The 24,994-nt window shown below is 48.4% G+C and overlaps 1 protein-coding gene across 1 annotated transcript in view; it reads right to left on the bottom strand.

Moving 5' to 3' along the window:
- The window catches only part of ALDH1A3 (aldehyde dehydrogenase 1 family member A3), a 42,296-nt gene that overhangs the window by 1,953 nt on the left and 15,349 nt on the right, over positions 1 to 24,994 (bottom strand). Inside the window, exons 6-12 of the mRNA XM_049905943.1 lie at positions 23,164 to 23,292; positions 21,211 to 21,324; positions 17,351 to 17,453; positions 14,244 to 14,428; positions 8,812 to 8,976; positions 6,872 to 7,029; positions 5,956 to 6,030 (exon numbers count right to left, since the gene is read on the bottom strand). Of these exons, the coding sequence (XP_049761900.1) occupies positions 5,956 to 6,030; positions 6,872 to 7,029; positions 8,812 to 8,976; positions 14,244 to 14,428; positions 17,351 to 17,453; positions 21,211 to 21,324; positions 23,164 to 23,292 (929 nt within the window). The remainder of the gene's footprint in view (positions 1 to 5,955; positions 6,031 to 6,871; positions 7,030 to 8,811; positions 8,977 to 14,243; positions 14,429 to 17,350; positions 17,454 to 21,210; positions 21,325 to 23,163; positions 23,293 to 24,994) is intronic.

Raw genomic sequence — 24,994 nt, 5'->3', positions numbered from 1 at the left:
TGATCACGGAAAAGAGAAAGATTCAAAAGGAGAGCCTTCCTTAGCCTTTCCATGGAAACTGTTCTAATGCATTATTGTGGCTCTGTCGGGAGTTTATACAAAAGGCCAAATTTATGCATAAATTTGGAATTTATGCAAAAGGCCAAAATGTGATTTCTTGATAGAATAAGTCAGTTAGAGTAACACCAATAGTCAGTTTGAGTGATTGAATATGTAACTTTAAGTTTAAATATCAAGGTTTTTGTGTATGATGCTTTCAAATATTCAGAAGGAATAAGGGTTTCCCTTTGAAGAATGAAGGCAATTAAAAACAGAGAGAGGTACATTCCCAGGGTAGGAGGAGCAGAGCAGAGGAGGAGAGGGCCTGCATGGGGGAACAAAAGGAAGCTGGGAATGGAAATTACACTGGGTTCATAATTTTTGGATGGCAGTTTGGAGCCACTGGGAGAGCTAGAAGAGGCAGCGACCCAAGGCTATTGACCACGGATGTGGCTAGAGGACTCAAGAGCAGCAAAGACATGGGGCCTGAAGTTGGCCTTGGAGCCCACAGCTGGGAACCAGCTGTGAGAAGACGGAGGCCGGACGGGGGCAGTGAGGGGAGAGGTCACCACAGACCAGACACAAGGGAGACAGTGTGTCTAGCATATCTAGGGTATTGCACTGGCCCTGGGCGTGGGGCACCACTGAGCAGTTTCTGTTAACCCAATACAGCCCAGTGTCCTTCCTCACGCCTGGTAATGTGTTAATTAACTTGAGCTGATATTATGGTGAAGTTATCTAAAAGAGAGGGGTCAGATGTTTGGATGGGGCACAATTTCAGTGTGGGCCATAGGCGCCATTTTCCATAGATCCACTGCTGGCCGTACCAGGTTAGTAGAAACTTCTCAGTGGTGCCACACAGCCAGGGCCGGTGCAATACCTGCCACACCTGTCATACCCTAGTTACGCCTCTGTTATGCATCCTGGTACATCTCCTCTCTCTTAGTCTCAGAGCCCTGGTGACCCTACTTGGGCATCATGGGCCATCTCAGGGCAGTTTTCAGTTCCAGAACTGAGAGGCGGCTTTGGATAGATTAAATTCCTCAACAGCATTTGCTCTGATGTTAAGTCAATAAAAATGTATAAATGTATACTTGCTGAGGAAAAGAAGTGGAGTGAAGTGGCCATTTGAGTATCTTTGGACCCTGTAGATATCAGATTGAACCTATCAGGTCCCTTAGACCAGTGGTTCTCAAGGTGTGCTCCCCAGGCTAGCAGCATCAGCTTCACCCTGGAACTTGCTAAACATGCAAATTCTTGGGCCCCAGACAGACCTACTGTAGTAGGCAGAACAATGGCCTCCCCAAAGATGTCCGTGTTCTAATCCCTGGAACCTGTGAATATGTTAGATTACATGGGAAGGGGGAATTAGGATAGCAGACGGAATTAAGGTTGCTAGTGAGCAACCTTAAATGAGGAGGTTATCCAGCCATATCAAGGTGGGCCCAATGTAATCACCAAAAACCAAACCTGCTGGTGTCGAGTTGATTCCAACTCATAGTGACCCTAAAGGACAGAGTAGAACCACCCCATAGTATTTCCAAGGAGCAGCTGGTGGATTCGAACTGCTGACCTTTTGGTTAGCAGCTGCGCTCTTCACCACTGTGCCACCAGGGCTCCAATGTAATCATGAGAGTCCTTAAAAGCAGAAGAGGGAAGCAGAAGAAGAGAGTCAGAGGGAAACGAGACTATGAAAGAACGGCCGAAGAGATGCCACTCTGCTGACTTTGAAGATGAGGCTATGAGCCAAGAATACAGGCAGACACTAGAAGTGGGAAAAGGCAAGGAAATGGATTCTCTCTCGGAGCCTCCAGAAAGGAACACAGCCCTGCCGGCACCTTGATTTTAGCCTGGGTCAGATTTCTGTACTACAGAATTTTAAGATTATAAATCTGTGGTAAACCACTAATTTTGCAGCAATTTTTTACAGCAGCAATAGAAAACTAATACATCTACTGAATAAGAAACTCCAGGGGCAGGGCCCAGCGATTTGTTTTCCAGGTGAGGTGGACACATCCTCGAGTCGCAGAACCACTGGCTTAGAACTATGTCATGTAAGGAAGTTCTCCATCTTCCCTGAACCTCACTCTCATCATCTGTAAAACGGGAACACCGTCATCTCCTCGCAGTTATAACAATTAGCGATAATTGCAGGAGAACACCTACCATACGCTAGGTAAAAACTGAGTGGTAGAAAGTATTACTATTTTTTTATTATTAATATGTCTTTGAGATAGTTTCCTAAAAGAGTTTAATAATCCATGATAATGGGTGAATTATTTTGTAAATTTTTCTAAACATAACACAAAATATAGGCCATAAACAGACTGCTAAATTCAACAGAAACTCCGTTAAAAAGCTCGAAAGACAAATAAAAAACTAAAAAAACACGTTTGCACAGTGCTGTTTGCCTTTAGTATATAAAGAATTCTTACAAATCAATAAGAAAAACACCAACTATCAAATGGAAAAAAATCAACAAAGGACACTGATTTAACTGTGTCCCCCTCAAAAGATATGTTGAAGTCCCAGCCCCTGGCTCCACCCAGAGGCACCTTGGAAGAAAGGCCTGGCAATCTACTTCTGAAAATCAGCCATTGAAAACCCGATGGAGCACAGTTCTATTTTGACACACATGGTGTCACCATGAGTCAGAGTCAACTTCCTGTCAATTGGTATATAAAGAAAAGCAAACGAAGTGATGAAATCGTGTTGAATTAGCATATAACTAATAAATCTAGTACCAGATCATTCCTGCAAAATTAATTACGTCAATCCCTCGTCCTTTCTGTCCCAGAGCCACTGCCCTAGTTCCAGCCCTTAGTTGACCCACTGCAGCATCTCACCCCATCTCGTCTGCTCTGGCGCTCAAGGCCATCCTCGAGCCCTACTTTTCTCATGTGAAACCTCTGGGTTGTTAGCACTAGGAGGACAGGGATGGGTGTCTATGTTGTTCACTGCTGTACCCTCAAAGCCTAGTCATGCCTGGCATATCAAAGGTGTTCAATACATATTTGCCAAAAGAGTGAATGACTAAAACGAATGACTGAATAGTGGCTACCTCTAACAGATGGGACTGAGGGTCAAGAGGGAGACCTTGACTTTGCACATGTCTCCTGTGGGGAACTTTTGTTGCTGTGATGATTATTTCTACTAAGAAGCAGAGTGGCCGGGATAGGAATGGATCCCGGAGGGTCCGTGGGTGGGTGGCCCAGGACGGGGAAAACCATGGAATGCACCACATAGCACTTGAGCCCGCGAAAGGGGAACCACACTGCAGCATGCAGACATTAATCAGAGACAACTGAAAGGAACACTCATTGTAAAGTCAGTTTCTGGGCTCCTTGTGAATTATTGTTAAACACTTTACCAAAAGCCTTGGGAAAATACGTGCTGAGGGTCGGAAAAAAAATAAAAAAAATCCCAACTGTGGCTAACAGGCAGGATTGGACATTGGACATGTTCAGTGAATATTCAGAAGGCTGCCACGTGCCAGGCAAGGGGATGTTAAAGGGGTCGAAGCACTGTCCGGGTGTCGGGAAGGGGGAAAAAGGTGGCTCAGGTGAGGAAGACAAAGAAGGCAAATAATCTGTATAGGTTACTGCACACTAGAAATCAAGTGGGCCCCACCCACCCTGCTGGTAGCTTCTACATCCAAAGACATTTGCTTTGGGGACTTATGAATTGAGTTGTGTGTCCCATAAAGATATGTTTTAGTCCTAGCTCCTGGTACCCGTGAAGGTGACCTTGTTTGGAAACAGGGTCTTTGAAGATGTTATCAGTTAACGTGAGCTCATACTGGAGGAGGGTGGATCCTAATCCATGTAAGTGGTGTTCTAGAAAAGAGGAGAAGACATGCAAAGAGCAGAGGCAGTTGCCATGGGAAGATGCAGCTGTAAGCTGAAGGATGCCAAGAAATGTCTGGGGCTATCAGAAGCTGGAAGAGACAGGAAGGATCTTCCCCCAGAACCTTCAGGGACAGCGTGGCCCTGCCAACAGCCTGAGTTTGGATTCCCAGCCTCCAGAACTATGAGACAATAATTTTCTGTCCTTTTAACCCCCCAGTTTGGGACTGAGGATGCTGCTGATGGAACAAGCTGTGTCTGGCCTCTGGGAGGACTGTGTGTGGTCTGGGGACCCTGACTCCCCAGCTGCCAGGAACTGCCTGGGTGAGGCAGCAGATCAGAGGGGTCAGCCTGCAGAGGACATAAATGAGCCTATGGCCCTGGCTGGCTGCATACCAGGTGGCTTGTGAACGTGACCCCTGTGGTGGTGGGTCCAGGGATCAGGCTGCCAGGGCTCAATCTTGCCCCTGTCTCTCACTAGCAGCATGCCCGTGGGGAAGTCATGTGACTCCCTGGCCCAATTCCTTTCCCTGAACATGCAAGCAGCAGAAAGTACCCATCTCACAGGCTGTAACATGAGTTAGCACATGCAGAGAGGGTCTAGCACAAAGTCCGTGCTTAGCGAGCACTAGTGGGTGCTAGTGCTGTTCTCGTTGGAGGGTTCTGCAGGGGGCCCAGTGGCCCCAGCCCAGCTCTCATGTCCCTAGTGGGCATTTGGGTATGAATATGCAACAACGTAAAGGCTCCCAGAATGCAAACAAACAAGATGCTGGGGTTTTGCAAAAGGCTTTCATGCCCAAGAATTTACTAAGTTCTCTGGAGGGGAGACGAGGGATAGGAATAGGGGGAGACTAATGACACGCTCTGCTCAGACATTCAGACTGTTATGGGGGTGTTTTGCCATGAGTCAGGAATGGACTAGAAAGAAGGACCATGATGGGGAAAGGGAAATGGCCAAGAGCATTTGCTTAGGGGTAGATGCCACACCATTCTGTTTTAGCATCTTTATTGAGAATCTGAAAGTGAGGCTGCCTGAAGGCCCCACCAAGGCCCAGCCACAGAGGAGCCAAGCCAAGAGGAAGCTTCAGAGTCTGTTCCCACGGAGGATGTACAAGCAAGCACAAGGTGATGCATTTGTATGCACATAAGACAAACTGTTTAAATAAAAGGGAGAACTCTGAGCTGTTAGTGATGTCCCAGGAAAGGCCCGGAGGATGTTATCACAGATGGCTCTGTGGGAAGATTGATCCATGAGCTGTTTGTCTACAAAGGGTGATAGAACCTTGAGCCCCACCAAGAAGGACATGTGGAGAGAAGACGGCATCTGGCTGGAGACCACTGCCCATCCACTCCTGGAATGTCTAAACAGCCCTGTACCCATGCCTTTCATCTGGGGCTAGATATTAGACCAGTCAGTTAGCATAAACCTGCACAGCTCATGTTCCCACTAGGCTAGATAGAAAGGAAACGTGAAGGGGTTTGAGATGAGTGGGAACACACTGATGAGGCTACACGGGTCCAGTAGGAGATGGTGCAATATGTCTCCCAGAGGGACATCGAGAAGGAGCCAGAGTCTCTCATGGCACATTCCCGGGGCCTCTGCTAGGCTCAGAAAGCTAGGCCATAGAGGTATGGAGCCCAAGCTGGGGAGAGCCTATAGCCCCTGCTGAGGGCCAGGATTTGCATGAGTAATTACATCCTACATCTGGCAAAAAAGGGCACCTTTTCTGTTCTGCCTGTGTCCTCACCCAGTGAGCAGATGTTAAGTATCTACTGAACATCCCAAGTGTGAAGTGTGCTGGGAAGAAACAAAGAGTAGAGGCTGCAGGTGGATTCTGGGGCCAGAAGGAGGTTGGGAAGAAGAAGAGGGTAGGGAAGGCCAGAAGTGGGGAGCGGCATGGGGAAGACGAAGGAAGGGATCCAGACCAGCCCCAGAGGGAATGGACCATGAGCCTTCATGGCACTGCTGATCCAGACTGAGATGCAGGACAGAGGGTGAAGGGTCACCACCCTGCAAGTCTAGTAGACCAGTTATGCACCCCACCTGCAAGCTGAGTGATGCAACACTTACAGTTCTCTGCCGTTCCCCGACATTTTAAAGCCACCAAATGGAGCCTGCGCATAGATGGCATTGTAGCAGTTGATCCTAGGGAAGGAATTAAAGATGATCATAATTTCCCAGATGAGGCCCAGTTGGACAGTGGTGTCCATGGAGACCAGCTAGAAGGCACTTAATGCAGACCATGCCTAACGAATGGCCTTTTGTCTAAGTTTCAATAATTCAGACACAGTGGGCTTTCAGCTTCTGCCTTTGCATTCTTCCCACCAGAAACTAATGTTTGAACATATTTAAGTATAGAGCTTTTCATTGGGATAGGAATGGAATGAGAAGAGGAGACACACACACACACAGAGAGAGAGAGGGAGAGAGAGAGAAATGATGGCATAGGAGAATAAGAATTAGCTTTGAGATTAGACAGACCTAACCTCAAAGTTCTCCTGCTTTCTGGCTGTGTAATTCTGGGCTGGTTACTTAACCTCTCTGAGCCCCAATCCAATCATCTTTGGGGATAACCATACATAATCTGTAGAATATTGGTGAGGCAGGGACTGTTATCCATACTTTGTAGATGAGCACGTGTTGCTTTTGCAATCAAAATAAAAGCTAAAGCCAGAGCGGGTGAAGTTCAAGGGCAGTACAGCACGGTGGTCAAGGGCATTGGAACAGGAGGGCTGGTGCTCAGCTCTGCTACGCAGTAGCTGTGTGACCCTGGGCAAGTCATTGATCACTCGGTGGCTCCATTTCCTTGTCTGTAAAATGGAGTTAATAATGGCACCTATCTCAAAAGGGGGCCATGAGGATAGAGCAAGGCACTTACAAGAGTGCTTGGCCCATTATATGCCATTAGACGCTGTTACAGAGGAGTCACGAAGCTAGCAAGTAAGCAAGGCAGCTTGGGAAAGCCGATACACACAAATCAACTCACCAGACCGTCCCGGATTCTAGGGCAGACGCCATCTTCAGGGCCTTGTCAAGGTTCTTTGTGAACACGGCTGCTGTGAGTCCGTATTCAGTGCTATTTGCCCTTTTTATCACTTCTTCAATGTTTTTGAACTTCAGTATTGGCTGCACTGGTCCAAAAATCTGTGATTAATGGCAGGAACGGCAGTGAGAGGCATATTCAAATGGGAAATTTATGCCCTGAGCGGGCTTTTCCTTAGTTTTGTCCGTTTTCACATACCCAAAGCACACACATGCGTGATAAATGATGACTAGAGGAGAAAGAACCTTGAATGGCACTCAAGCTTACAACGACAAAAAATCTATGTAGGGTGTCAAGTCTCTCACTGTCCTAGGGCCCCGGCCTTGGAGTAACCCACACATGTTGGGGTGTGCAGACGACACAACGTTTGAGAATTTCATTGGGAGGTTATTGGGAAGGGTCCCTGGTTGGCGCAAATGGTTTGTGCTTGTTTACTAACCAAAAGGTTGGTGTTTCAAACCCAGCAGTGTCACGGAAGAAAGGCCTGGTGGTCTGCTTCCATAAAGATTACAGCCAAGAAAACCTTACAGAACAGTTCTACTCTGTAACAGATGGGCTCACCATGAGTTGGAATCAACTTGACGGCAAAGGGTTTGGGAAGGGTGTTCACGGGCTGAGCTGTGGAGACTCAGTGCCAGGGCCTCTTTATGTTGGCATTTTCACCACTGAAAATACCCTAAAATGTTCCATAGTAACTCCCAGGGCAGGGATAAGACATTGTTCATTCCAGCCTTCCCCACAGCAAAGAAAGGGAAAGGAGAGCACTAACGGCTGAATATTTAAAGTAATTTTGAAGGGAGCTTGTAACTGATTCAATGGCAGGCACTACGATAGCCCCTCAGGCCTGTGCCCTGCCCAGTAAGATACTTTCCCAGGTTCCTTAGGAACTCTGTGTCACAGGGATGTTTAAAGAGCTGAGCTTCATGCCACCGTGGTACAGTTAGTAACCCATAAACGCCTCAAGGATGAAGTGTATAAAGTCCCCGCACCACCAGGAAGCCCTTGGCAGTGATTCACTCTGTTGAGAATCTCAAAAGGCACCTCCCAGGAACTAACCACCCAGAACCAGGTTCTCGTTCTCCATAAATGTTGTGCAGGACCACTGTGCATCTAGCCTAGTGATGGAATTGAAAGACAAAGTTAGATTTACACTCTTGGGGGGGTCTCCTTAATTTCTGTCATTTTAAGGATGCCTGTGATGGAAAGGGGTCCCTGGCTGGTGCGAGCAGTTAATGCACTCAGCCACTAACCAAAAGGCGCCCCAGAAGAAAGTCCTGGAGATCTACTTTAAAAAAATTTGCCATTGAAAACCCTGTGGAGCACAGTTCTACTCTGAACTCTCGTGGGGTCACCATGAGTTGGAATTGATTTGATGGCAACTGTTTTAACTGTTTAACTTTAATGGAAATTCTACCCATGATAAGTTCTTTAAATTAACACTTGTTGTTTAAGTTTGGTTTGGGGAGAATGAAATCAGCTTCGGGCCCTGAATCCAAGCCTTGATTCCTGACAGGATTCACAGGTGGCCACAGCCCTCCCTGCCAGGCCTCGTGACTAACTCAGGGATGTGCTCAGAAGACACGGGAGGGATTGTTGCTCCCTAGAGACAGTGGGAGATGTGTGGAAACCAGGGTGGGGTGGGGGGTTCTAACAGACTCTGTAATTGCCATACAGTTCTCAGTGTTCAGCAGGGGCAAGATGGCTTCCCTAAGGCTCCCAAAAAAAAAAAAAAAGGAGATGGTAAAGGCCACAAGAAAAGCCCTCCCCTCATGAAGAGTTTTGGGACTCTTGGGCCCTTGAGAAGAAGTCCTATTTGAAAGGTCCAGCCCGAGCTCAGCCCACTGCCCCCATGGCCAGTAGCTTTTGCTGAAGCCCCCAGGTACCTCTTCTTTGGCAATCCTCATGTTGTCGGTGACTTCTGAGAAGACGGTGGGTTTGATGAAGAGCCCCCTGTCTTCCATGGCTGAGCCCCCACATTCCAGCTTGGCGCCTTCCTTCTTCCCACTCTCGATCAGATCGAGGATTTTATCAAACTGCTTTTGATCAATCTGCAAAACAAAAACAAGAAGTAGAACCCAAGCTTCCTTTAGGGCAGTGGCTGCCATTTTGTATTTTCAAAGGTCTTCCAAATTGTCAGCTGTCCTATCCTTGACTATTTTCCAACTCATAATCCATGTACCAAACGTTCCTTGTATGCAAGTATCCCTCTGATCCAGGCTCTTTGGAACAGGGGAGAGATGGGGAAATGTGCTATTCTCATCCTCTCTAGGTCTGCGATTTATTCATACCTCCTATGCCCTTTCTCCCTGTTAGGCCAGTCCCTAGGTGAAGTGAGATCTAAGTTGATCACATTCTCTGCTTTCATGATTCTTTGCGTCCAGCTTGGGTTGCCAGATTTAGCAAATGAAAAATGCAGGATGTGGCATTAAATTTGAATTTCAGATACATAACAAATGACTTTTGAGCTTAAGTATGTCCCAAGCAAGGTTTGGGACACACTTACACTAAAAACATATTTGTTGTTTATCTGAAATTCGAATCTAACTGGGAGTCCTATCTGGCGCCCACGTGCTCTGCTTATCTGCCTCCAGGGTAACAGCTACCAGAACTGTCTGTTCATGGTAGAACGGAGAAGTAAGCAGGAACATTGGTCACTTTACTCAGCACCCGCTGGAAGCAGAGTGGAGTAAGCCGAAGGTGGCCTGAGGGGCTGCTCTTTGGCTAGTGGTTAATGAGCTCATCAAAAAGGTTCCGCCTTCTGCTATCTTGTCTAAGGGTCTCTGTGGCTGGAGGTTGTCCTCTGCCACTGGCCTCGCACCTGGCTGGTGGACGTGGTACCTAAGAGCTGCTGAAAGGGCACCCTTTTTTAGGAGACTCTTTTCAAAGAGAGAAGTGCTTTTCCTGACCACTCCCCCTCCCTGACCCTTCTTTCAGAAGTCTGTGGAAGCCCTATTCTTTACCAATACCCTGTAAATGGTCCCTTCCTCTTTGGCTGGAAGAGACAGAGCTTGGATAGGTTTACTGTAGCTGAGAATTGAGATAGAAATACTGGTTTCACTTAAATAATTTTAAAGAAAAAGTAAGCAAAACTTGATGGTACACTTGGACAATCGTCTGCGCCTGAGGAGTGCTTCCCTAGTCATCTCAAAGATGTGGATCCAGTTTAAAAATACTGGGCTGGGTCTCCACCTCACACCTACACCAAGATAAATTCCAGAGGGAGCAAAGATCTAACTGTGAAAAATGAAGCCAAAACATTTTCAAGTTCTCTCCTGTAGGAGAATGTCTCTGCCAACTTGGAGTGCTGGTGGACTTTCCATGACTCAAAATCTAGAAGCCAAAAGAGAGCAGGTTGATACATTTGAGTATGAAAAACAAAAAAGGGCAAAAACATCATAAGCAAAGCTGAAGGGCAACACAATCAACTGGGAAAAAAAAAATTGACAAGCCCTATCATAGAAACAGAGCTAACCTCTCTAGTACGTACCTAGACGTGTATTTCTAGAATTGACAAGAAAAATGACCAACAATATATGCAAAGAAAATGCATAGCTGATAGAAAAGGAAATGCAAATGGATTTTCAACATAGGATAAGATGTTCCACCTTACACATTATAAGAGATACATGCTGTCATGGATTGAATTGTGTCCCACCCCCCCAAAATATGTGTCAATTTGATTAGGCCATGATTCCCAGTATTGTGTGGTTGTCCTCCATTTTGTGATTGTAATTTTATGTTAAAGAGGATTAGGGTGGGGTTATAACACCACCCTTACCCCGGTTACATCCCTGATCCAATGTAAAGGAAGTTTCCCTAGGGTGCAGCCTATACCACCTTTTATCCTACAAGAGATAAAAGGAAAGGGAAGCAAGCAGAGAGTTGGGGACCTCAGACCACCAAGAAAGCAGTGCCAGGAGCAGAGCGCGTCCTTTGGACCTGAGGTTCCTGTGCTGAGATGCTCCCAGACCAAGGGAAGACTGATGCAGCACAAGGACCTTCCTTCAGAGCCAATAGAAAGAGAAAGCTTTCCCCTGGAGCTGGTGCCCTGGATTCAGACATTTAGCCTACTGGACTGTGAGAGAATAACCTTCTCTTTGTTAAAGCCATCCACTTATATTTCTGTTACAGCAGCACTAGATGACTAAGACACGTGCATATTAAAACTAAATGAGATAACCACTTTTAACTCTCAGATGGGCACAAATCCAAAAGGTTGGCAACATATTCTGTTGGGATGGCTGGAGAAACAGACCAGCTAAGACTTTGTTGGAGAAGCATACATCAGCTCCTTCTTGGAGGAAAGTAATTTAGCACATAACTGTGTCCCCACTCAGCAATTCCACTCTGGAGACCCTGTCCTGGGCATTCCCTTGCACGTGTATAACATTGTGTGCTCGCTGTGGCATGGTGTGAGATAACACACACACATGTCCAGGCTTTTATGGAAACAGGAAGAACAACAAAGGTTCCCATGGACTGGTATAGAAAGTTCTTCCAATTTCTTGTTAAGGGACAAAAACAAGGTGCAAAATGGTATAGATGTCATAGTATTTTTTGCCTAAAAGCAGTGGCTTAAATAAGGGTACATGTTCTTATTTGCTTGTATATGCATAAAGAAACTCCAGAAGAACACTGAGAAACTAAGAACATGAGCTACCTGGTAGGTGGGGGGCAGTAAGAACCAGTGTGTGGGAAGGGGTGAGAGGGACCCTTTTTACTATATTCCTTGTTATGCATTTTGTTTTTTTGAGCCAAGTGAATGTACTTCCACTCAAAAAATGAAAGAAAAAAAAATAATAACCATAATAGATACAGTAATCCCCCAAGGCTTTCTCCACTTCTCCCTGGGTGAACCAAGTCTTGGGTTAAACGTTCCAGGTGTTGCTGAGCCTCCTCCTTCTCCCTGGAGGCGGAAGAGTTTGAGTGGCTTCATTAAACTACAGGTGATGTGTCCCGGGTGGCTGCTGACCTCATCTCCCCTGCACGACCAGGCCACAGCATCCGTCTGTTCTTCCGGCGGCGCTAGGCCCCCGATAGAAACCCTACACATCCTAACTAAGCTCTCCCTGGGGAGTCCGTAGGAACATATTGTTTAAATCTAGGACTCCTCCATTAAGTTTCAGCTGGTGCCTTCTATGCAGGAAGAGGAAGCTGCCAGGATGTGAGATGACGACGCAGGGCACAGCCCCAGAAACCGAAAAATACAGTCCCCTAGGGACTGGGCCCAAAGGCTGCGCTCTCGGCTGGGCAGAGTGGATGCCAGACCCCACACAGGCCAGGTGTTTTGCATAATGTTTATGTGCCTCGTTGCTCAGTCGCCAGACAAACCTGAATGGCTTTGGAGCGTTCAGGAGAGTAGCTTGCCTCCAGTGGACACGGATCTAGGTCAGCTAGCTATTTTACAGGCATGAAACAGATGGGGCTATTTAGACAGCTGTAAGGCCTCCCAGAGCAAAATCTTATTACTGTGGATGAAAAAGCACTTTGGAGGGGAAGAAGTCCGACAGTGTCCTAAAATAATATTCTGAGGTTAGACAGCTTAAGTGAGCTTTCATGAGGACTTTCAGGAGCAGCATCAAAAGTCCTGATGAAATCAACACCCATTCTGCTTGGCTCTGCTCCTTGGGAAGACACTGTTGTATCTGGCTTCAAAACTCAACACTAGAGCTTTGGAAAGAGGTTTGCAAATAATGATGTAGAAAGAGGGTTTCCTAAGTACACGGATAGTCTCACATATTTCCTACCGATTCTGAATTCTCAAAATCATAGTGGATTCGATAACGACTTGTGGTCGTGTTTGCGTTTGGATCTGAAAGTCAACCACCGCCGTTGGGTTTGGCGTGGAGGCCAGGCAGGCAGTGACTGGGGTGAGGAATGTCGGCCACAGCGGCAGTGTTCCTCCACAGGGCCACGTGGCACCAGAGACACAGGGCATGGAGGCTGGGGAAGGGCTGGCAGTGCTGCCAGGAAAGCACCCCTCTTCCACGTGGTCCTCAACTCTCCACCAGCCCCAGCATCCCCACAAGACAGTTAAGCAAGTCCTGATGGACAGGACCTGAAGTCACACACAGTCATTCTTTACTACCTAGACCGGGGAGCCTCGGTCATTTATATGCTCCCCTTTTAAAAATAAAAGCTACCCTGTATTGAGGGTCTGGAAACCCTGGTGGCGTAGTGGTTAAGAGTTTGGCTGCTAACCAAGGGGTCAGCAGTTCGAATCCACCAGCTGCTCCTTGGAAACCCTATGGGGTAGTTCCACTCTGTCCTACAGGGTCACTGTAAGTCGGAATCGAACTCGACCGCAGTAGGTTTTTGGGTTATTGAGTATCTACCAAGTGCCATGAAATTCCCATAATATTCACGTATTATTCCCAATTTCCAGATGAGGAAACTGAGGCTTAGGAAGATTTTGGGGGGCTTCATAAACTCACAGAGCCAACTGTGCACCTAGAGCCACGGCTTCCCATGCAAACAGAGAAAGTGGGCAAGAGGCAAGCTCTCCCCAAGGATTCACAGACATGTTAACTTGGAACTCCACGGCTGGGCAGAACTTTGGCTAAAAGCACAGTGGGTTGCTGTCACACTCCATTTCAATAATGCATGGGATGGTCAGGCTGCCCTCTTTTAAATATTTATCCATCTGCTTCACTTCATAATTAGCAAGAAAGTGATACAGGATGTGCGCTTTTAAAGAGGTGATTAAGCCTGGTGGTTATGATCATTTTCCTTCCGCCCTTGGCTCGCCAGACCAGGCCTCCGGAGACGTGTTCCTACTGCCCAGAGATGCCTCCCCGACCTACATCCAGGGCCCTTTGGTTTCAGGGTCACTTGCTCCTATAAGGCACTTGGGGTCCAGGAGACTTGATCTGTACTCTGTGACTTTTCAGCCCAGTGGGACTGGTGGACTACAAGCCTAGGCCCTCCCTTCCTGGCTAAGGAGGGTTCTACCACCCTTCTTTAGAGAGGCGGTCCAGGTAGGCTCTGCCCAAGGCTCTCTCCTAAGGTTGGGGGTGGGCCAGAAGAAGAAGGTGAGAGGGCAGGAAGGTGGAGGCAGATAGCACTGTGAACTAGGGGCGCCCTCCTCCTGAGCTCCTGTGCTCTGCACACCTGCTGCAGAGAGCTGAGCGACTCTGTGAGCCTAGCCCCATTTCATTGACACTGCAGAGACCCAAAGGACTGCACTCTTGATGGGCATCTAAACCAAACCTCACTAGCAGGGTAAGTCAGCGCCCCTTCCCTTCGAGGGGCCATGGAATCACAGCACACCAGCCCCCAACCAGGCATCTTGGGGTTAGACCCATCAGTTGGTTACCTGGGGCCCCTGTTCGGTTCTGGCATCAAAGGGGTCTCCGACGGGCCGCTTCTTGGTGTACTCCACGCTGCGCCGGACGAACTCGGCGTAGATCTGCTCCTCCACGAAGACCCTGGAGGCCGCTGTGCAGCACTGGCCCTGGTTAAAGAACACGCCCTGATGGGCGCACTCCACGGCCAAGTCCACTGCAGGTGGAGGAAGCAGGTGAGTCAGGAAAGCAGGGCAGGTGGCAGCTGCAACTCTAAGTGCCCATGAAAGAAAGGTAGCCCCCAAATGGGCACATTTCAGAGGTTAATTTTGTTCTCAGTATTTCACAAACAGAGAGGATGGAAAAAGGCTTTTCAGGTCAACCAGGTTTGGGGTTATATCCTTGACTGCAGGACTTGTCAGTACCTTTAATGTGCTAATGAGCACACAGAGTTGTAGCATTCCCCATTGTCACTTGCCCATGGAGGCCCCCACCCCCTCTTCTGGAGGACTAGTGCAGTGGTGCTTCAGTGGTAGAATTCCAGCCTTCCTTGCGGGAGACCTGGGTTCGAGTCCTGGCCAAGGCACCTCGTGTGCAGCCACTACCCATCTGTCAGTGGAAGTTTGTGTGCAGCTATGATGCTGAACAAGTTTTAGCAGATTCCAGACTAAGACAAACCAGGACGAAAGGCCTGGTGATCTGCTTCCAAAAAGCCAGCCGGTGAAAGCCCTATGGATCACAGGGATCCAATCCTGTTGTGCATGGGCTCACCATGAGCTGGGGCCAACTAACAACAAAAAGGTTCTCTTGAACAAACTTTGCAAGTATAGACGTAGGCCAGTTGGACAGAACTTTTGAAGGAGCCCAGAATTTCCCACCTTGAGTGAAAGAAAGGTCTTATTGAATAACATAACAACATGTACCCACCCATTGCTGTCGAGTCAACTCTGACTCATAGTGACCCTAAGGACAGAGTAGAACTGCCCTGTAGGGTTTCCGAGGAGAACTGGTGGACTCAAAGTGCAACCTTTTGGTTAGCAACTAAGTTCTTAACCACTATGCCACCAGGGCTCCATGCATGACTTAGAAGGATTAAAAAAAAATAAAAGCACTTATTATGTCTGAGAAGAGCTGAATATGAATTGTAGAGCAGACATTTAATTAAAACCAGTTACAAAAACCAAGATAGAAGGGTGCTTATTAAGTAAGATCTGTGAGGATATCGGTAAGAATGGTAACTGGATGCCACTTATATCTAAACAGGGCCTTCCAGTGTTCAATCAACGGCTAGTTTTCCAGCCCTCCTTCACTCCTCCACCCACCGCCCCCACCACTGCTTGCTGGAGAAATGCAGCTTCTGTTTGCAGGGAGCAAAGGCAAGGGCCCCCAGGGCAAGGTGTGTGTAAGATGCTGGGAGAGCACCATCAGGCTCTTGCCGCTCCTGCACCTCCCCAAGCTCTCTGCAGCCCAGTGCCAACTTAAATTGCCCCTCCTCCAGGAGAACTAACTGATTCCCTGCAGGCTGCCAGGGGCAGTGCGGCAGCTGCAGTGGAGCGAACGGTGGTGCTGCAGTTGATATCATGCCTGGGATGCCACTTACGTCAGGATTTAATTTTGTGCACTGGCACTGCCCAAATCAGGAGTAGGATAGCTCCAGAGCGTTTTTATGGCTCCTGGTGAAACCAGCCCCAACAGAAGCCCTGTGTTTGAGCTGCAGTCCTCCTTACTGGGAGAAATGATGACCTGAGGGGCAGATGTGGCACGCAGATGTGGTGGCACAAGAATACAAAACGGGGGTCCTGGCTCCTGATTCCAAATGTGGGTGACAGTGGGGGATACCCAGAACTGCTCCACGTGGCTCCAGAAACCATTAGCAACACTAACGATGCTTCCACAAGGGAGCACTAACTCAGGCAAGGAATGGGCAGTCCATTCTCACTCCCAGCTTTCCTACCCTGTCTTCCTGCTCTGGAGCTTGTTTTCTCTTTCAGTACACTGTCTCACTGAAAGCCAGCTCCAAGGCAAGGAACTGATATCAGTCATTTACACTTTAGTGAGAATTTTCTCCGTGATATTTGCAATTTCAACCATATCTGAGTGTGGAATGGGAAGCTTTATTCTCAATGAAAGGAATTTCTGGCATAAGTAGGCAGGTAGGGGAGCTACTCTTTAAGGCAAAGGTACTTTTGTACTCTGGAGGTCACACCTCTGGATAGTTGACCCTGCCAGCAAAAGAATGAACTCTCAGTGCGGCCCCTTCTTCCTTCTTCTGGACATAGCAGCCAACGATAGCATATATTTTAATATTGTGTCATGCTGTTTTACCAAGACACCAGCTGCCCTCAAGTTGCCAGACAGGGCTACTTTTGGTGGGAGGAGAGGCTAGTACCCCAGACCAAGGGGTATTTTTACTGCCAACCTCTGATTTGGCAGGCCAGCCACAAAGGAGGCAGTGCAAATAGCTAACACTCTTGGCTGCTAACCGAAAGGTAGGAGGTTCGAGTCAGTCCAGAGTTACTCAGAAGAGAGGCCTGGTGACCTGCCTCCAAAAAATCAGCAATTTAAAACCCCACAGAGCACAGTGCTACTCGGACACACACAGGTGGCCGCCAGTCGGCATCGTTGTGCTAACCGGTTTTGGAAGCAAAGGAGGAAGAAACACCTCAATTGTTTGGAGCACCTGAGAACTACACCATAGGACATTACTGGCTTGGGAGACAGAATAATTAATGCTCATTAGCACAAAGCACCTGCCCTTCTCCCCACTGCCGTACTCCCACCAGCCTCCCCAGCCCCCAGGAGACTCCGGAGAAGAAACTGGACCTGCCACTTGCGGCCCCAGCTCCACAGGGCTGGGGAAGGTGAACTTAATTGTGAGGGGCAGAAACATACAGCCCTCTGGCTGCCACCTAAGTCCTCCTCCAGGGCAGCTTTTTATCAGCCCTAAAGCTGGCATTTTGATCTCCATCTGCCTATTTGTGGCTGGGTGATGCAGACAGGATGACCTCAGGTGGAAAAAGCATTCACAGTGTGTGTGTCTCTCAAGTGGTTCCAAATCCAGGCCACTGAGAGACACACAGGGACAGGAAGAGGTTTACGGACCCCCAAGGCCCAGCAGAGCTCAGAACGGGGGACTTACGGTCGGCATCCGCACACACGATACATGGGTTTTTGCCCCCAAGCTCCAGCGTCACCCTCTTCAGATTGCTTCGGGAGGCGGCTTCTTTAACTAGCTTTCCAACCTTCAGGATAAAAAACAGGCAAGTTTATACCTTGAACTTGGCCCAAGCGTTTTCATCAGTGCATGTTCTGGACAAGCTGGCAGAGCCATGTGTCCAGGGCCACTCCGTCCCCTCCCAAGCTCCCAGGACCCCATGCTGTGCCTCCACTCCCCAGGCCTCTCCCCATATCTGCTCACAGGTCAGAACTCTGTTCCCTGGAATCCTTGGTTCCGTCTGATCCACTTACAGGTGTGGGATGGGAGCCATGGAAGGCCAGGTGATTCACCCCAGGCCACACAGCTGGCTTGTGGCAGAGCGGCCCCTGCTGCTGCCAGCCTTTGCCCCAAGAGCTCCTGAGTCCAGGATCACCTGTCCTAGCCACCTGTCCCTACAGGGTTCGAGGACACCAAGGGGCAGCTCTTCCACCTCTGGCCAGTGACATCTGAAATTCTAACAGGGAGATTCCGGTGGTCCAGTGGGGAAGTGGGCCTGCCTGTGTGCTCTTTAGTGCAATCTAAGGGAACTTCTAAGTGTTATAAGAAAGAACCAATTCTCTGAAAAGACAAAAGGGGGAGAGAGGATTGGGCCCCAGTGAAGTAACAGAACTGCTCACCAAACGGCAGTGCTCAGCCTCTGGAAGGTACCTGAAGGGGCCTCTCCTAGCTCCAGAAGCAGCACTAGGTGGTAGGGCTGGCCCAGATGTCACTCTGATCAACCTTGGGCAAAAAGTAAAACCAGGAGCCAGGAACTCCAGAGCTAAAAAGGGTCTCGCAAATGGCCCCCTCAAATTCTCTTGTTCTACAGATGTGGACACGTAGGCTAGGGCCAGACACCCTGCAAAAAGAGGCAGGGCCGGGCTATTCCAAGTCGGGAGCCATTTCTGCAGCACTAAGGTGTGAGTCTGGAGTCCCTGGGTGGTGCAAACTGTTTACACGCTCAGCAGCTAACCAAAAGGTTAGAGGTTCGAGTCTACCCAGGGATGCCTCAGGAGAAAGGCCTGGGGATCTACTTCTGAAAAATCAGCCATTGAAAACCCTATGGCTCACAGTTCTACTCTGACATGTGGCGTCGCCATGAGTTGGAGTCCGCTCGATGGCAACTAGTTGGTAAGGTGCGAGTGCGTTTTAAAGATCAACAAGCCCATGGGTGATGGCCTGAGTGAGTCTGGAATAGACAGTGACAACGTTTGCCTCCATGGAGAACAACAAAAGCCAAACAAGATGGCCATAGGCTCAAGGTTTACTGATGGTGCTGAGGGGCTTAGAGCTGTAGAAAAACATCCCGGATGCTGGCCGAGTGGACAGATCCCTGGTGACACAGAAGCCACATTCTTACCCACGACATTGGCTGCCAAGGGCGCTACCACCTGGCTGGATCCATGGGCAGCCCTAGAGTCACCCAGAGGCTTAGGGAGCCTCTGCAGAGAAGCGTGGTAAGGGAGGGGAGAGGCCATTGGACGCTGGGCCAGAGGACAGACACAGCCTCAGAAGCAGCTGGAGGGCAGGAGCCCCGCCTTGCTTCTCCTGGCCTCTATCTTTGGGGCTAGATGCGGAGCTGCTAACTGGTTCAGTGTGCTGAGCAACACCAGCTGTCTTTGGAAAAATATTATTCTGGTAAAATATATGTAACAAAAAGTTTGCCGCTTTAACCATTTTTAAGCATATGACTTGGGAGCGTTATTCACATCCACAATGCTGTGCAACCATCCTCACGGTTTGTTTCTAAAAATCTTTCATCAGCCAAACAGAAACGCGGTACCCATTGAGCAAGAAGTCCTTACTCTCCCCAATCCCTTGGCGTCCACTAATAAACCTCTGTCTCTATGCATCTGCCTGTTCCAGATGTTTCATATAAGTGGGCTCACACGATATTTGTCCTTTCGTGTCCTAGTTATTTCACTCAGCATAACGTTTTCTAGGCTCATCCATGTTGCAGCATGTATCGGGGCTTCGTTTCTCTTGATGGCCGAGCAACGTTCCATTGTACGAATATAGGGCATTTTGTTCATCCCTTCGTCTGTTGGTGGACATTGGGTTGTTTCTACCCATTGGCTACTGTGAATAGTGCTGCAGTGAACACGCGTGTGCCTGTATCTGTCTGATCCCTTGCTGTCGTGTCCCTGGGTATATACCTAGGAAGCAGAATGGCTGGGTCATGTGGTAATTCCAATGTTTAACTTTTTGAGGAACTGTCGAGCTGCTGTCCACAGTGGCTGCACCATGTTACAATCCCAGCAGCAACGCACAGGGTTTCCATTTTCTCCACATCCTCACCAACACTGGTTATTTTCCATTTTTCTGATAATAGTCGTGTATTGGGCGTGAAGTGGTATCTCATTGTGGTTTGATTTTCTCATTGCTACTTTAATGCCCGTACATGTGATGCCCTGGCTGTATGTTGGGAACCCGATTCTGATTCCCCAAGACACCCAGCCTGGCTTGTCAGATCAGGGCAGCGGCGGCACTGGTCTCTCAGGGCTATGGAAGGGGTGCAGTCTCCTGGATGGACTAAGCTGGCAAGGAATTGGGGTACACTGGCTGCATCAGGGGATCTGTTCTCTTCTTTTTTAGGTGCACAACAAGTACATTCTCATTAAAAATAATTCCGCTTACAGCTGTGTGTGAATTTAAGGGTGAAAAGTCTGTCTCCTCTCATCTTCTCACCCTGCCCCAGGACCAGGCCCAGAGGTGGCTCGAGAAGCCAGGGTAATATTTCTTAGGAATCCTTCTAGTCAATTTACACACACACACACACACACTTTTTCTAATGGAATCTTATTATACAGGCTTTCCTTCAGTTTACTTTTTGGTGCTTGAACAATAGGTCATGGACAGCTTTCCTCGCTGGAATTCCACACACCCCTTATTGCAATGGCTGAAAAATGTTTCACAGAATGGAGCTAACATACTTGAAAATATGTCCTTAAATGCTCAGGGAAACCCTGGTGGTGTAGTGGTTAAGAGCTATGGCTGCTAACCAAAACGTCGGCAGTTCGAATCTACCAGGCGCTCCTTGTAAACCCTACAGGGCGGTTCTACTCTGTCCTGTAGGGTTGCTATGGTTGGGATCGACTTGAGGGCGACAGGTACAGGTAAGTGCTCGTGGGATTATTTCCATAAGTAGTTTCTTCAGAATGGAATTCTGAGTCAAGTTTTGCCGTCTTACATTTTTGATCGGAATGGCCAAGTTGCCTTCCATTTTAGGAGCAATGTAAGCCACTGCCTGTTTCCCTGTATTCTCAACACCAGATTTCAGTCCTCACCAACCTAACAGACAAAAGCAGAGAGGTCTGATTTCCATTTGAATTCGCATTTCCCTGATTACCAGTGAACTAGGTTAAGCTTACTGGTCATTCAGTGTTTCTCTTGGAGTCGCCCATTTTCCCACCACCATTGAGTTTGCTGTTTTTTCATTGATTTATAGGAGTGCTTTAAATATGATGACTATTATACCTTTGGAGAGTGGCAGACATTACCCCTGCTCCTCTCCCTGCTTGTTACTTAACTTTTAACCTTGACTATGATGTTGCTTGCCATAGGATGTCTTACATTTTTATTTTATCTATCAATCTTTTCTTCTAAAGCTTCTGAGTTCTATTTATTTAGATATTTATTTGGTTTGAAAACTGGATCAATGACTTTTTTTTACTGGTTATTATGTGCTAAAAAGTGGTCCAATTCAGAAGAAAAAAAATCTTATTTTAGCCTCTCAAAGGACAGGTTCATGAGTCTCCGTCTAGTGACTGTCACTTTTGTCAGCAGCCTGTGAGAAGGGTTACCTCTGTGGACCCAGTAAAGGCTATCTTGTCGATCTGAGGGTGAGAAGAGATGGCAGCTCCCACCGTGGGCCCAAACCCTGTCACGATGTTCACCACACCTGGAGGGAACCCAACCTGGGGAGAAATAAAGATGGTGGTCAGAGGAAAGGGACAGACCAAGGCGGCCACAGGCTGTGTGGGCGGAGAGACCCTGGCCTCAGATGTCACCGAGCACAGCAGCATCCCCCCAGGACATCTGAGCCTGGGCAACATGCCCACCTCATGACCCAGACACAGGTCAGCGGTGGACCCTGAGTCTGCTTGGGTCAGGCGCCCTGGGGCTGCCCTGGTTCAGTCCTCCTGAAGGGCTTGGCTCCTGCTCTCCCTCCTCCCACCCCCGTGTGCAGGCTGAGCCAGGCGGAGGCACACGCCCTTCTGCCAGGCAGTGCTTCCAACCCCAGAAGTGTCTGTGAGCAGGCATGCAGTGAGGTCACAAGATGGCGGCACCCCGCCCGCAGCACAGCATCGTTGCGGGGGCGGCAGGAAGAACCTTTGGACACAGCCCCCAACACTAAAAGGCATTGAAATATATCCTTCCCAAGCTCCCATTTCTATTTTTTAACAGGACCCATTGATTTTTCCAAGTGGCCACGAGACATTAAAAAAAAGACATTACTCCCCCAAAATTCTTCACTCGTTCAACCTGTAACACCCCGGAACTGCCCCTTCTTGAAGATACCAGTACCGGTTCCTGTGGAGTCAACTCCAAATCATAGCGATCCCCCGTGTGTCAGGACAAACTGCTCCACAGGGTTTTCGGTTGTTGATTTTTCAAAAGTAGATCCCCAGGCCTTTCTTCTGAGGCACTCTGGGTGGATTTGAACCTCCAACCTTTCATTTAGCAGCCGAGCGTGTTAACTGTTTGTACCACCCAGACACTTTTTCCAGAAAATAGGCAGTGCTACTTCTTTGGTTTTCACATTCCTGGCCTGGAGCCCTGCACGTACGAGGACTCTTTATTAACGGAGTACACCACAGAATGAACAAGCTTCATTTGTGGGGGTGTGCTCTTCCTCCCATTTCCAGTGACGTACTTAAACACATTCTTTTAGAAAGTCAAGCTTTTAGGACACGGTGCTTGAGTGTTTGGTTTTTCTAGCCGCTGTATTTTTAGCAGTGGTGATTTTAGAAATCGTGGGTTAAATCAATGCGAATTAATCATGTCCTATGTAAAAGGAAACTGGTCATTGGTTGGCTGTTCCCATCTTGCAGCTAAGCAAGAAAGGGCTAAAAGGTGTGCCCCCACTCGTACCAGCCCAGAACAGATGTGAAATGAATATATCTTTTCTCCCATCTCTCTTTTTGTTCTATCTCTTTTTCTAAATCTTTGCCACATACAAGCTGGAGAGAGAATGACTGAAGTACATTGCCCATTGTGTCTGGGAGGAAGTGTCCCTTTTGGCAGCTTGTTTCCCCAGCTGTAGCTGCCCCTGGGGAGAAGACAGTTGCCTGCGAGCAGAGAACCCTGGGGCAGAGGCACTGGTGTGAGCGTGCACTGCTGCAGCCACTTAGCCCCCAGGAGAAAAAGGGACCGTCTTATACCCCACGAATGCAAAGCCCAGAAAACCTCCCAAATACATGATTCCCTCTAGGGTGACCCTCCTGCAAATTCTTTAGACAAAACATTTGGTCTTAAACCCTAGGTTTGACCCTGTAATAAGAATTAAGTGTTCTCATTAGGATCACAGGGAGGGATGGAGTTTCTTCTAGCTCAGCGACCACAGGAAAGAGAAAGAGGCTGCAGCTGCCAAGCAAAACACGGGAGCCATTCCCGTCCCACTCAACCGTGAACAGGCTGGCACCACCACACAGAGGGCAGTTCAACGGGGCAGCTTTATCTTGTGGCAGTGGCCTGGTTCCTGGGAGTGGACCGGTTATCAAGAACACATAGTATTTTCTTTTTGGACGTCTTACCTCTTTGATCAGAGAGCCGAGATAAAGGGCTGTGAGGGGAGTCTGCTCAGCCGGCTTCACGACCACGGTGTTCCCACAGCAGAGGGCGGGCGCGAGCTTCCACACCAGCATCAGCAGAGGGAAATTCCACTGCAACAGAGCACACGGGGCCTGGACCCACCCCTGCCCCATCCCAGGTGCCCAGCGACGCCTCCATGGAGGACACTGGCTTGCGTGGTCTAGGCTTAGGGTATAAAGGGTAACATAGGAGTGCACAACGATCAGAGCTGTATTCCCGCCCAGCGCTTCCTAAACTGCATGCTAGGAGATGTTAATAGGTAGTCTTTGCAAAGAGGATTCTGCTGTATGAACACTGCCTTCCCCTCTTGGAGGTTTACAATGCTATGAGCCCATTAAAGGCTCTGAGAAGTCCTGCAGGAACAAGACCTATGTCTCCTAACCCTGGATGCCACAGGTTCATTTTCTCTCCTTACAAAATGCATGCTAACGCCTCCCTGAACTGGTGTTTGGTGAAAGGCACTTTAGGAAATGCTTTTCTCGTCCCTCAATGACAGAAGCAAGGATTTTGAAATTCTAAAACTGTGGTGTTAAAAAGAACAAGCCCTAACACTTACCCAGTGCTCACTGTATGCCAGGCATTGTTCTAAGAACTTTGCCAAAAAAAAAAAAAAAAAAAAAAAAAAAATTAGCTCATTTGATCCCTACAAACCTTTATGAGGTGGTACTATCATCATGCCCACTTACAGATGGGGGAGCTGAGGCACGGAAAGGTGAGGTCACTTGCTCAAGGTCCAAGCTGGCTGGCGGCAAAGCCAGGACTCAAGCCATGCTCAGGTCCTGTCTGCTACACGCTGCTTAGAATGTCAGCTTGGATGAGACAGGATGAACCACAAAATTTCCAGGAGAAGCAGATCGCTTGACTCTAACTGTCCCTGAACCTCCCCAAAAGAATCTGTTGGTCTCCTTATGCTCCAAGGAGGCCAAACAGAGAAGGTAATACACAATCCCAGCCCCACAGGGCCAACTAAAGATGGTCTCCTCATGGGACAGCTGGCAGCACCCCCCCATGTGCGTTTCTCCCCCACCCACCAGCTCTGCCTGCAGTTCCTACCACTAGACAACAAAGACGACAGCCCTGCTCCCAAGGGTCCGTGTGCACTGTTAAGTGATACCCAGTAATTGATCAGCTGCCATCCAGTCATCGGCCCCATTGTGTCAGACTAGAACTGTGCTCCATAGGGTTTTTAATGGTTGATTTTTTGGAAGTAGATTGCCACGCCTTTCTTCTGAGGTGCCTGTGGGTGGATTCGAACCTCTAACCTTTCAATTAGTAGCCCAGCACATTAACCACTTGTACCACCCAGGGACTCCCCATTATATGATATCGGTAATTATTTTAGGGTTCCTTACTAGGGTTTGGGGTTCCTTCATCTTCCCCAACTCCAGCTGTTTAGCTCATAAACACTATCATCTCCCAACCTATAAGCAAACATACAACCTTCTCTTGGCTTTTCACTCTTCGAGAAACTCCCTTCTCTTCTTCTCATCCTGACTTCTTAAAAGAGCTGTACCCACCCATCCAGCACTGTGGCTCCCACTGCACCTGGAACCCCCCTCTAAATACTCTCAGTGAGCAAATCCAAGAGGTGCTTTTCGGTCCTTGTTTTTACTTTCTATGTAGGATTTGACCCCACGGACCAGAGTCTCTTTCTGGAGATATATTCAGTTCTCCACTGGGCTGCTGCTGACCCTGGATGGTTTCCTGTGCCTCTTCACTTCTCGCTCTGTAATCTACACCCCTCCCTGGGCAACCCTCCTACTCACCCAACTG

Source organism: Elephas maximus, chromosome 13 (genome assembly GCF_024166365.1).
Source record: "Elephas maximus indicus isolate mEleMax1 chromosome 13, mEleMax1 primary haplotype, whole genome shotgun sequence".
NCBI classification, from domain to species: Eukaryota; Metazoa; Chordata; class Mammalia; order Proboscidea; family Elephantidae; genus Elephas; species Elephas maximus.
Note: the sequence above shows the minus strand (reverse complement) of the source record. Positions and strands in the feature narration are given on the sequence as shown.